The sequence below is a fragment of the Leucoraja erinacea genome, chromosome 1, assembly GCF_028641065.1.
Source record: "Leucoraja erinacea ecotype New England chromosome 1, Leri_hhj_1, whole genome shotgun sequence".
NCBI lineage: Eukaryota > Metazoa > Chordata > Chondrichthyes > Rajiformes > Rajidae > Leucoraja > Leucoraja erinaceus.
In genome coordinates, this window is record NC_073377.1 from 617,260 (window position 1) to 631,255 (window position 13,996).

The 13,996-nt window shown below is 39.4% G+C and overlaps 1 protein-coding gene across 5 annotated transcripts in view; it reads right to left on the bottom strand.

Moving 5' to 3' along the window:
- dnaaf9 (dynein axonemal assembly factor 9) overlaps nt 1–13,996 on the bottom strand; it is a 109,363-nt gene that overhangs the window by 44,701 nt on the left and 50,666 nt on the right. For all 5 annotated transcript variants that reach the window (XM_055642897.1, XM_055642818.1, XM_055643124.1 and 2 more), the window contains 7 exons: nt 13,412–13,493; nt 13,291–13,327; nt 11,512–11,596; nt 8,883–8,959; nt 6,407–6,451; nt 4,601–4,646; nt 1,271–1,382 (listed from right to left, as the gene is read on the bottom strand). In XM_055642897.1, the coding sequence (XP_055498872.1) occupies nt 1,271–1,382; nt 4,601–4,646; nt 6,407–6,451; nt 8,883–8,959; nt 11,512–11,596; nt 13,291–13,327; nt 13,412–13,493 (484 nt within the window). The remainder of the gene's footprint in view (nt 1–1,270; nt 1,383–4,600; nt 4,647–6,406; nt 6,452–8,882; nt 8,960–11,511; nt 11,597–13,290; nt 13,328–13,411; nt 13,494–13,996) is intronic.

Genomic DNA, 13,996 nt, shown 5'->3' on the forward strand with positions numbered 1-13,996 from the left:
GGTCATCCTGTCATTAAGTTGGAAAGAGCTGAGAAGATTTACGAGGATATTGCCAGAACTTGAGGGGCTGAGCTATAAGGGTGAGATGGCTAGGAAGTTATTCCTTGGAACACAGAAGGATGAGGGGTGATCTTATAAAGGTGTTTATTATAATCAGGGGAATAGGATGCTCAGAGTATCCTATAGACTAGGGGAATCAAGAACCAGAGGACATAGGTTTAAGATGAGGGAGGAAAGATATAATAGGAACCTGAGGGACAAAGTTTTCACATAAGGGTGGTGGGTATATGGAACAAGCTGCAAGAGGAGGTAGTTGAGGCAGGTATTATAGCAACATATAATAACAAGACATTTGGACAGGAAGATGAAAAGATTTAGTGGGATATGGGTCAAATGCAGGCAGATGGGACTGGTGTAGATGGAGAATCTTGGTCGGCATGGACAATTTGGGCGAAGGGCCTGTTTCCGTGCTGTACGATTCTATTTTCACCTCCACCAGAAACATTTGCTATCAGGCCTTCAGCACCATCTCCTGGTCAACACCAATCTATATCATCCATCTCCTCTTGCTGTCCAACCTCTCACAATATTCTCTTTGCTCTGAAAGTTAAAAAAATTGCAGGTACTGGAAATATGAAATAAAAACTCAATGATGCTGTGGATAGAAAAGTAGTTAACTTTTCAGATCTGGGATCCTTCATTGGTCCAAATGCACCCAAGTGATGGATTCTCAAACTTCCTGTGCTCTCAATTTTACTAACAGATGGAAAATCAGAAAGTGCCTTTTTTCTCAATATAAACAGTCAGAAATCCTGTTCATATCCTTGTTAAATGGTAACTAATATCAACGAAACCACAATCTACCATCACAGATCCTTCCAAAAGTAATACTGTACTGAGTTTTGAAGATTCATCTCTCAGAAACTGGGCACCCGGACAGGTCAGAATTTACTGCCCATCTCAAAGACTCTTCAGCAGAGTAGCCAACGTCATTTCAGAAAGCCTTTTTTTTTGGAAAATTCACTGCTGGGTCCAGAGTCACACAAGGACAGCAGATTTCCTCCTCTGAGGAATATTAGTGAAACAACGTGTTGAAAAACTAGCTGGTTGTTATGTGATCATCATAATTAACGACTTTAAAAATAAATCCAGGTTATTAATTGAATTTAAATTCCACAGCTATGATGAGATTCAACTTTGCTACAACACCACTGCCAATGTTTCATAATGTAGGATGAGAAATTAATTTTTCTAAATTGTTGTTGCTTACCTTTTTCTTTCAAAAATATTTTAGATTCTATGAATGATTCAGAGAAAACTATGGATCCTAGAGTCCCTTTTCCTCCTGTTAAATCTGGAATGTCATAAACAGTCATTGAGGCCTGCAACACAATGGAAAGCACTCAGTCAAGCAATCTAAAACCAAGATTACAGTGGACCACAATTCAATAAGTAAATTGACAGAGCTTGAAGCTTTTATAGGCTATATATTGATATACAGAGAAACCAGCTATTTACTGTTACATTATACACAAAAATGCTGGGGAAACTCAGCGGGTGCAGCAGCATCTATGGAGCGAAGGAAATAGGCAATTTTTCGGGCCGAAACCCTTCTTCAGACTGTTACGTTATGTTCCACATAAATCACATTGATATTAGCATGGGGAGGGAGCCCTTGAAAGGAGATAGTGAAATACATTAATTCATTGCGATTGATGCTTGAGTGCAAAAGGGCAGATAAATGAAGTGAAATCTAGAAATATTGTTTATTTATAAATCAGGTTAATTGGCTTCTGTAAATTGTTTACTGGGTGTAGGATAGAACTAGGGTAATCGCTGGTCAGCATGCACTCGGTGGGCTGGAGGGCCTGTTTCCACGCTGTATCTTTAAACTAAACTAAACTAATTTAATCAGAAATGACCCATATACATTTTTCTAAAATGCTTACAGTTGGTTAAAGATTAAAACTAATAAGATATCAATGATATTCAATAAAAATAGGACGCACAGTTAACTCCAAAAGAAAGAAATGACAGCTGGGGTGTAAGCTACCCAAGCAAAATATGAGGTGCTGTTCCTCTAATTTGCGCTGGGACTCACTCTGACAATGGAGGACGCCCAGGACAGAAAGTTCAGATTGGGAATGGGAGGGGGACTTGAAGTGCTTAATAGACAATAGGTGCAGGCCCTTCGAGCCAGACAGATGTCAAGATTAAGATTGCAGGTAGAGCAGGCAGTGAAGAAAGCAAATGGCATGTTGGCCTTCATAACAAGAGGAGTTGAGTATAGGAGCAAAGAGGTCCTTCTGCAGTTGTGCAGGGCCCTAGTGAGACCGCACCTGGAGTATTGTGTGCAGTTTTGGTCTCCAAATTTGAGGAAGGACATTCTTACTATTGAGGGAGTGCAGCGTAGATTCACAAGGTTAATTCCCAGGATGGCAGGACTGTCATATGTTGAAAGAATGGAGCGACTGGGCTTGTATACACTGGAATTTAGAAGGATGAGAGGGAATCTTATTGAAACATATAAGATTATTAGGGGATTGGGGCAAGAAACATGTTCCTGGTGTTGGGGGAATGCAGATCCAGGGGGCCACAGTTTAAGAATAAGAGGTAGGCCATTTAGAACGGAGATGTGGAAAAACTTTTTCACCCAGAGAATTGTGAATCTGTGGAATTCTCTGTCTCAGAAGGCAGTGGAGGCCGATTCTCTGGATGATTTCAAGAGAGAGTTAGATAGAGCTCTTAAAGATAGCGGTCAAGGGATATGGGGAGAAGGAAGGAACGGAGTACTGATTGTGGATGATCAGCCATGATCACAGTGAATGGTGGTGCTGGCTCGAAGGGCCTGCACCTATTGTCTATTAAGCAATCTGACCTTTCTGTCCTGGGCGTCCTCCATTGTCAGAGTGAGGCCCAGTGCAAATTGGAGGAACAGCACCTCATATTTTGCTTGGGGAGCTTACACCCCAGCGGCATGAACATTGATTTCTCAAACTTCAAATAGCCCTTGCTTTCCCTCTCTATCCCCTCCCCCTTGTCAGTTCTCCCACTAGTCCTACTGTCTCTGACTACATTCTGTCTTTGTCCTGCCCACTTTCCTGACAGCAGTCTGGAGAAGGGTCTAGACCCGAAACGTCACCCATTCCTTCTCTCCAGAGATGCTGCCTGTCCTGCTGTGTTACTCCAGCATTTTGTGTCTACCTTCGATTTAAACCAGCATCTGCAGTTCTTTCTTACACAGACAAGATTAAGAAGATGGACATTAAAAGTGCATGATTGTAAAGCAAATATAAACAAACATTGGCTCTCAGTTTATTCCCACTAATCCTATTCATGCAGCTATTTATTGGAAAACTAAAACCTAGCTACAGTGTGAAGGTCAGGTCATTCCTGATTTCCCCACCTGTGAATTTTGTTAACGTAATGGGCCTGTCCCACTGAGGCGATTTTTTAGTGGACTGCCGGCGACTGTCAAGTTGCCGGCAGTCGCCTGAAAAACCGGCAACTGGAACGGCGACTGTCAGAGTGGAACACACTCAGATACACACAAACACATCGCTTCCTTCACCAGCCCATTATGCAGGCAGGGGACAGGGCAAGCGGGGGAGCGCTGTCTAAAAATTCACATGGTGCAAAGCCAAGGTGAAACAGACACACACCGCGATAAACAGGAAGATTGACTCTGCAAAAAGACGGCTAAAGCACAGTGTACGGTAAGTTCTTTAAATGAGGGGGAGAGAATGAGTGGAGACAACTTTTAAGAAGCCAGAGATACATGGCTGTGAAGCTCGGCGAACATTTAACATTACCGATCGGTTATCCTTGGTTCTGAAAACTACTGCTTACCTTTTTTTTTCCCCTAATGACCCAATGAAATTCACTGGTCAGCATCTACAACCTACAAGAACCTCCGACCTCCTGGCAACCCATTAGGACCTCCTGACGACTCACCTACAGCTTGAGAATTCTAGCTACTCTCTATGGCGGCTTCATTCTAGTCGCCGCTAATGTTTCAACGTTGAAAAATTCACGCCGACCATAAAGAGGCCACGACTAGTTCCCAGAATGCGGGAACTCCTCATGACCATGAAGGCGACTTCCCGGCAAGCACCCGCGAACATGTGGCGTCCATGCGGCGACTGCATAGTCTCCTGCAGTCGCCTAAAAAGTCACCTAAGTGGCCCATTAGGAATCAACCAGAGTCAGATGTCAGGGGGCTGGATCAAGTTTAATCAGTCTCATCTGGATTTTATGATTAAAGATTTATGATTTAGATTTACTTGATATTTCATTTTATCTTTGAGGTCTTGGAACTGGAGCTCCAATCCAGACAATATCAAAGATATGTAGGTATAGAACCTCCTGCAACAGCATTAAGTATGCAATTCAGTATCAGAATCAGGTTGGAATAAAATCTGGAAATTTGATATCATAATTTACTGATATTGTTTTAATAGCGAGAACGGTTGTCTTTAAAATGTCATTGTTGCGGTTTCATTCTAACCCTTATCTTGGAAATGTTTAAATATACAAACAACTCCTCTTGAGAAATGTCAGGAAAACGAAAGGAAAATGTTCTATTTCATGGATAACTTACGGTTTTAATGAGGAATTTGCTTGAATGGCTCTCCAATGAGATGATTCTAGAAAGAAATAACATGGAAAACTTGTCAGAGTCATACAGTGTGGAAACAGGCCCTCCGGCCCAACATGTCCCAGCTACACTCACCCCACCTGCCCGCATTTGGTCCATATCCCTCCAAACCGGTCCCATCCATGTACCTGTCTAACTGTTTCTTAAATGGTGGGATAATCCCTGCCTCAACTACCTCCTCTGGCAGCTTGTTCCATACACCACCACCCTTTGTGTGAAAAAGTTACCCCTCAGATTCCTATTAAATTGTTTCCCCTTCATCTTTAAACCTATGTCCTCTGGTCCTCGATTAACTTACTCTGGGCAAGAAACTCTGTGCGTCTACCCGATCTTTTCCTCTCATGATCTTACACACCTCTAAAAGATCACCCCTCATCCTACTGCGTTCCAAGGAATAGAGTCCCAGCCTACTCAACCTCTCGCTATAGCTCAGACCATTTAGTCCTGGCAACATCCTCGTAGAGCTTCAATTTCCCTTGCCATTGAAGCTTTCTTACGCTCATCTGTGCATGTCCTGGACTCTTATCAGCTCACTTTTAATAACATCCCACTTTCCTAACATTCTTTTTGCTTCAAACTAAATGCTTCAATGAAACTGAGCGAGATCCTGTCTTACACCATAGTTTGGCCTTGCCCCAATTTAGAATTTTAACATGTGAGCTCACCCTGTCTTTTTCCATAACTATCTTAATCCTAACAGAACAGTGGCCGCTGGCCTAAAAGGCTCATCCACGAACACTTCATCCACTTGCCCCTCCCAGTTTCCCAAGACAAGATGAAGCATTGCCCTCTCCCGTGTGGGGCCCTCTACATGTTGCCAGAAGAAACTTTCCTGACATTGTAATCTGCCTTGCGCCAATTAAGTAGCTTCCCCCAATATCCAGACCTGTCCATATTCAAAACAATCTTAAAACCTGTGATCATTATCTCAAAAATACTCTTCCACCGTAACACAAGTCATCTGGCCAGGTTCGTTTTCCAATATAAGGTCCACGATGGTCATTGAGTCTGACTATCCACGTACTGTTTAAGCAAACCTTCTTGGAGTCACCTCACAAAATCGTCTTGAACTGAGTAAGTCAAAATCAATAATGGGGATGCTAAAGTCACCCACTACAACAATCCTGTGGTTCTTGGATCCTTCCATAATCTGCAACATGTCTGATTCTCTTTCTCCTGCTGGTTATTGCACGGCCTATAATATAATCTTATAAGAATAATTGCTCCATTTTTATTTTTGAGCTCAACCCATAACGTCTCAGTAGACATACCCTCCAGTATGTCCTCTCCAAGTCGGCTGTGATATTTTCCCTGATTAGTAAAGCAACAACTCCACCTTTTTAACTCCCCCTCATGTGCACGTGACAATAATAAATAAAGATGGGGGAGTCCAGAACCAAGGGCCACAGTTTAAGAATGCCATTTAGAACGGAGATGAGGAAACACTTTTTCTCAGAGAATGGTGAGTCTGTGGAATTCTCTGCCTCAGAGGGCAGTGGAGGCAAGTTCTCTGGATGCTTTCAAGAGAGAGCTATATAGGGCCCTTAAAAATAGCGGAGTCAGGGGATATGGGGAGAAGGCAGGAACGGGGTACTGATTGGGGATGATCAGCCATGATCACATTGGATGGCGGTGCTGGCTCGAAGGGCCGAATGGCCTACTCCTGCAGCTATTATCTATTGTCTAAATCAATATCAATAAAGTTATCAAAGGGTTTTTGAAAACAAAGCTAGGCCCCAAAACACTCACGTTCCATGGCTATTCACAGCTTCAATCAGAAAGCACAATTTTGATCTGTAGGAAAAATAACAGTTACCAAAAATGTTTTACGAAAATGGCTCAATTGTAAAAGTAAAATAGCACTGATGGCACAAAAACTGTCTCAAAAAAAATTCTGAAAAGACTCATTCTTGCAAAATCCAATATCTTACACAGTTGTTAGACAGTAATATAAATTGCCCACATAATCACTTGCATCAGAGGATGGCAAAAAAATTGTGTTGTCAGTGACAAAGCAAAGACTGATAGGGGCTTTGCAGAAATCATAAATATTGCAGGTTAGAATCAAGTGCTCTACAAATTCTCAGGTCAGGTAGCATCCATATACAAACTGCTCAGAATGCTGGCAAAATAAACATCACAAAGGATCTTAAAATTTCACATCTGCTCCTCCCATGCTTTTCTAACTGTTGGGCTACTTTCCAATTTACAACCAACGTCAAAGAAGGTTTTAGGGGACTGTAGTACAGTGCCCTCCATAATGTTTGGGACAAAGGCCCATCATTTATTTATTTGCCTCTGTACTCCAAAATTTGAGATTTGTAATAGAAAAAAATGACACGTGGTTAAAGTGCACATTGTCATATTTTATTAAAGGGTCTTTTTATACATTTTGGTTTCACCATGTAGTAATTGCAGCTGTGTTTATACATAGCCCCCCCATTTCAGGGCACCATGATGATTGGGACACATGGCTTCACAGGTGTTTGTAATTGCTCAGGGGTGTTTATTTGCAGGTATAAGAGAGCTTTCAGCACCTAGTCTTTCCTCCAGTCTCTCAGCACCTTTGGAAACTTTTATTGCTGTTTATCAACATGAGGACCAAAGTTGTGCCAATGAAAGTTCAAGAAGCCATTATGAGACTGAGAAACAAGAATAAAGCTGTTATCAAATAAAGAGAATAAAGAGACATCAACCAAACATTAGGCTTACCAAAATCAACTGTTTGGAACATCATTAAGTAAGGTGAACTTACTAATCGCAGAACGACTGGCAGGCCAAGGAAGACCTCCACAACATTCTCTCTATAATAAAGAAAAATCCCCAAATATCTGTCCGACAGATCAGAAACACTCTTCAGAAGTCAGATGTGGATTTGTCAATGACCACTGTCCGCAGAAGACTTCATGAACAGAAATATAGAGGCTACACTGCAAGATGCCAAACCACTGGGTTGTTGCAAAAATAGGATGGCCAGATTACAATTTGCCAAGAAGTACTTAAAAGAGCAACCAGTCCTGGAAAAAAGGTCTTGTGGACGGATGAGTCTTGTGGACAGACTTCAAGCAGTCATTGCATGCAAAGGATATGCAACAAAATACTAAACATGACTACTTTCATTTACATGACATTTCTGTGCCCCAAACTGTGCTGTAATTTCTACATGGTGAAACCAAAATGTATAAAAATACCCTTTATTAAAATCTGACAATGTGCACTTTAACCACATGTGATTTTTTTTCTATTACAAATCTCAAATTGAGAAATACACAGGGAAATAAATAAATGATGAGTCTTTGTCCCAAACATTATGGAGGGCACTGTAGGTGACAATAAATAAGTGATCATTATTGAAACTTTAATCTCTGAAAAATGTATGGAATTGAAAGAACAGTCAGAAGGTCCTGAGGTTGTGGAAGGTTTAACAAATTCAGTTTAAAACATCAGTTTATTTCATCGTTAGAAAAGTATCCGCCTTGTGAATCCAATGACCTGGATTCAATCATGAGATTCGATGCTTACTGTGTCCAATTTGCACATTCTCCCTGTAACCACCAGTGCTCTGGCTTCCTTCCACAGCCCAAAGATATGTTTGTAGGTTAAATGGCTGCAATTTACCCCCAAGATTAGCTAAGCCACAAAAGAATAAAGAGAGTAAATATAAGTGAGAATACATTGTAAGGTAACTGGGAAAGAAGAGGGAATAAGAATAATATTCTGGTGGGAGCCAGCATGGATCTGATGAGCCAAATAGACTCCTGTGTCATAATTAGTGTTAAATCAGTTAAAATCATCAGTTAAACCGAAAAATCTTTACAAATTTCTACGTGAAGGAACGTTCAGATTCATAAAGGTCGACCTCTCTTCCTATTTGACAAATTGTGCCTGTCAAAACTTTGTGTTTCCTGTCCAGATTATTTTATGCTCATCTGATTACATTATTCATCATGAATTACTCATCTTCTAAAAATGTATATCTTTTTTGGAAAATACACAGAATGAATGATGATAATTTCAGCTGCAAAGTTTATATTAACATATATTCAATTATCTGACAATTATTTGCTGCACATTCTACAGCTCCACGAAGAATTAAAAAACATCAATTCTAACTGTATCTCCGCTCAAATCCTGCTTGTGGGGGGCACTCTGTAATCTTACTGTCATTCCTATTTACAAAGTTAAAGAACAAAGTTAGAGCTTCAAATTCAAGATTGTTTCATACCTTAGGATAGGTTTGTAGTGACCAAGACCATAGCAATCCAATGTTGAAAGAAAAACATCTTCCGCAATTTCTTTGGCCTAAAGTAGAATACATTCATTAGTGACTCAAATGCACAAAAAAGTACTATATATAGACCAACGTACAATCTTGAACACAGGACTTTTTACTTTATAAAATAGCACGGAATACGGCTTTCAGTTGAACCAGCCAATCTGAGCATTCCCGGGAACCTACTCCTGTCTTTCGTCATCTAAATCTAAAACACAACTCTCAACTTTCTTCTCCCTCATATGCTTACCAACCTTTACTGTTTCATATTTAAACCAATGCATATGATAGCAAGTCCACATTCTCACAATTTTTTGTGTGAAAAGGGAGTTTTTGAATTCCATGTCCTCTAATGATGAAGTCCATGATGATAATTACTTGTGGTACATATCCTTTCAAGATATTAAACTATTCCCCCGTTAGATATAGATTTCTTTATTTTTCCTTTCATTTATGTTAATTGTTCTGGAAAATCTGAGTGTCGCTGAATTTATCTGTTCAGCTATAATTATTTTCCATTCAGCACAATGAAACAGCAGAGACCAATGTTCAGTTATTGGCCAGTTCATCAATTGAAAAAGTTTCATACATTTAACGTTCACAAAGTTACTCACAGTTCCAGAATGAAAAGAAACAAAAAAATAAGATTCTATAAACATTGGTTCCGCTTTTACTCTTTAGATCTCCACTCACTGGTCTCAGGCAGGTCTCATACACCGAACTCAATCGGTAGAGAAGCAGATGAACGCCGTAAGAGCCACAGATTCTACACCCAAAAAACAATTCTACTCCCCTATCCTCGTCACTTTGAGGGTACATTATACTGTTTGCAAACGGGACATCCTAAATGATTGCTCACAGGAATTGCTGACTCTGTTCCTGCACCATTATCAAAAATGCCAATTTCCTCCTTTGTTATATTGCTCACTTGCCACAGCACCTGATATTTGTTTTCTCCAAAATTAACTATTTGAATACTCTTTCATTTGGCAATTGGACTCAAGCTACTATTCCCTTCACAAATTTATCTAATCACACTGCCATCAGTATGTTCATCCAAAACTCAGTTACATTATTCCCATATCCAAACACCCATCAATCCATTTTATTTGCACTCAATGACCAACACAGCTTTGCAACACCACAAATTTAAAACGCTTTTCCCTGTATTCAACATTCCCCACATTCTTGTTCAAGGATCTCCACCAATTTATCAGTTTCCTAGGTATTACGTTTTGGAATTTCTTCCCTAATCTTGCCTACATTACAATCTAACATTCTTGTCTAAAGTTTCCACACATGATATAATGCAACATTTTTATCAATGATATCCTATAAAGAACCTTGGTTGTTTTCTGTGAAATGCTGTGCAAGTTGTAGTTGTTCTATACAATATTTAATACCAAAAACTTTCAGTATATATTGTGTTTACCAAGGTAATATTTCCCTGAGTTTCAATGGAACATTACTCAACAAAAACTTGACATTCAACCACATATAGAGCTATAGAGCAGAAGCAGGTTTAAAGAGGCAATGGAGAATTAAAGGGAGAATACCAGATTTTAGAAGAGCTTCAGCAGCCGAAGCCACAATCAGCAACAGTACATTACAAGCAATAAACTAGAGCATTGCATTTACCTTGGGTGGTTAGATCAGTAGAGAACGGTATGACCATGACCATGAAAGGATTGCAAAAACAGGTGATAATTATAAAATCCAAGGCAAGGAGCTAGCAAAACACTCAACAAACACACTAGTGAAAGTTTGAGACAAGGGCAGAAATTTTGACCATATTTAGCTTATCGAGGTTAGAACAAGGGAATTTCAACAAAAGTACATGAGAATAAATTTGAAGCAGAGGTGGCGTTGAACACCAAAACAAATGGATGCATTTGTTATGACATGGATGTGGCCCAAAGCTCATCTCAGATTTAGTTGCCAGTGGAAGTGATATCAGTGGTATGGAAACTAAGTATGCTAATAGCATTTGTCTTTTTAATACAGGAAAAAATTGTTTTTCCAATATTTATCCATCCATAATTCTCATGAAACAGGCAAAAATTTCTGAATATTAAGCAATTCCATAAATATTTCAAAAACATAAACTTGAATTTGGCAAAAGTAGGCTGAAACTTTGAATTTTATTTCTAGTGTAATTCAACAAAGTGTTAAAATATAGCTTTAGTTTATTTACATTTATACCTAATTAGCCCCAACATCCTCTTTGAAGATCCTGGTACTTTGTGCGTTCAATCACTAATTTAATTTATTTCTGAAGTATTTTACACAGCTTTAAGCAGGAATGTTCTCATTCAAAAGGAGTAGGGATGAATGCAACCTCCTTTGGGCAGCAATTCTGTACTTTTCAGAACAATAGCTGAAAATGTGTGAAGTCCAACAGAATGTTTTGTATGAAAAGTTGTTGAGTATTTAATATATTTTATCCCATGAGGAATATAACCAAATTCAGAGATTCTTGGTATTTTGAATGAGCAGCTAAGGTTAATACAGACTGCAACACCTAAATAACCATAAATCTTTGATTTAACAATTAAAATAGAATCTTACAGAAAAGACTTACAATTTTTATGCTGGGAGTTTCTACGTAGCATCGGATGCTAGCCAACACTGCTTCTACTACAGCAATATAAATCTGTGGCAGCACCCTAAGAAATAAAGATCATTGAGAGACTTAATTGCTGATTCATCCTCTTGTCATTAGATAATGTCCTCTATCACATTTCAGACATAAAGCCTCTGTGACTTTGTAACATTTTGTGTTTATTAATTAAAAAAATTAAAAGACCACCTCGCAATGAACATAAAAAAACACAAATTTGCACTGTGAGCCCGGGTGGAATTTCAATATTTGGTGACCAGAAGCAAAAAAGGGGCTATGGGATTTTTTTAAATGTTGTCCTGAGTTACATTATGGTTACATATACAGCAATAATATAACCAACCAGTAATTAAGAGAAAACTGGAGAGTGCAATAATGCAAAGTTAGTAACAAGTTGCATTCCTCTGTCATACCTACCCGCACTCGCAAAAATATGTAAGAAAATGCAATTAAAGTTTGTGAAAGTTTACTGAAGAATCCATGGCAAGACTGAGAATGAATTGAGAATTTTGGGAGGAAGAAAGCACATCCACTTGATATAACCATATAACAATTACAGCACGGAAACAGGCCATCTCGACCCTTCTAGTCCGTGCCGAACACATAATCTCCCCTAGTCCCCATATACCTGCGCTCAGACCATAACCCTCCATTCCCTTCCCATCCATATAACTATCCAATTTATTTTTAAGTGATAAAAACGAACCTGCCTCCACCACCTTCACTGGAAGCTCATTCCACACAGCTACCACTCTTTGAGTAAAGAAGTTCCCCCTCATGTTACCCCTAAACTTCAGTCCCTTAACTCTCATGTCATGTCCCCTTGTTTGAATCTTCCCTACTCTCAGTGGGAAAAGCTTAAATCCTACAGATATGTAGGAGTGAATCCTGGAACTTTTTCCATCGAGTTCAGAGGAAAATTGACGAGTATCTGGAATTTACAGGATCATCATCCTCAAGAACCCCAAAAACAGTGGAAGACAATTACAAAAAGGTGCAATACATGGCAGATAGAATATCAGGGAAAATATGAAATGGACCATTTTGGTATTTGACTGCATTTCATTTCTGCAGTAAATATCTAGATTAACTAGAATATTCAATTATTTCCATACAAAAAACAAACAATAAAGCTTGCAGATATTTACTCAAGACACAAGACATAGACCTCCAGGATCAAAGCTTCCTATTCTGAGATTTTCTACAAGTGTATTAAAACAAATGTTACAACTAATATTGAATGAAGTGAGCTCAGAATCAGAATAAAGGTGACCAGTTTCAAGTGTTTAGTTTAGTTTAGAGATGCAGCGTGGAAACAGGCCCTTCGGCCCACCGAGTCCGTGTCGACCATCGATCACCCGTTCAAACCAGTTCTATGTTAGCCCACTTTCTCATCCACTCATCACACACTAGGGGCAATTTATAGGGGCAGTGTAAGGAAGAAGAATGTGTCTAAGTGGTTCATTAGTCCTTGGGATTCTCTGAACCAGTGCATTTGCACTCTGGATTTTCACTAATTGAGTCAAGACAGATCAAGAGTTTAATGGATATTATAAGATCTACAGAATTATGAGTGAATTAGAATTGAGCCTGGTAGAAAATTAGGCATAAATAATAATGGAGCAGGCTCAAACGGGTTAATTATCCATTCCTGTTCCATTTTCTTATTCAAACATTCGTGAAATCATTATTCATGTATTTACTTTTGAAAGTAGCATAAAGTTAAGGAGTCAAACTTACAAAAAATCATCATTTTTCTGTTGATTGCTGTCTTTGGCTGAAATAAAAATAGTGTACATTAATTTCATTTCTGATCATCTTCATAATGGAAAGTTAATTGTTTATTTAAGTATTAACTTACACATGTAAGGTACATGAGTGTTTCCAAAGAAGTATGTCCTTGAGCATGCCAAAGGTCCTCTGGGAGATGTACATTGCACAACCTGCATGGTATAAGAAAAATGTTTCATCTAACACTGCAAGTAAGAAATCATAATAAAGAAATGTATCTTTATACAGTACTAGACCAAGTGGGACCCGTTACCCCAACGCAATATTCCACACCTCACCCGTTCCCTCAACGCAACCTGTTTCCACCACTCACCTGTTCCCCCAACGTAACCCATTCCTCCAACGCAATATTCCACTACTCACGCATAGCCCCTAACTGCGCAGTTGCGGCTCATTTCCCCTCATCCCCTAACACTCCCTCCCTCCCCTCTTCACACTCCCTCCCTCACCTTTCCCCTACCCTCATTCACTCCCTCCCTCAATAACCCCTCTCCCCTCTATCTGTTTAAATAACATTAAACAATGCTCTCCTCGTTTCCTTCATCTCTCCCTCCCTCTCCTTACAACAATGTAACAAATATCTCATTGCACTGGGAATCCTGTCTTTGATAACACTGCAACATTGGAACACTACTGACAGGCAGTTTATGTAAAT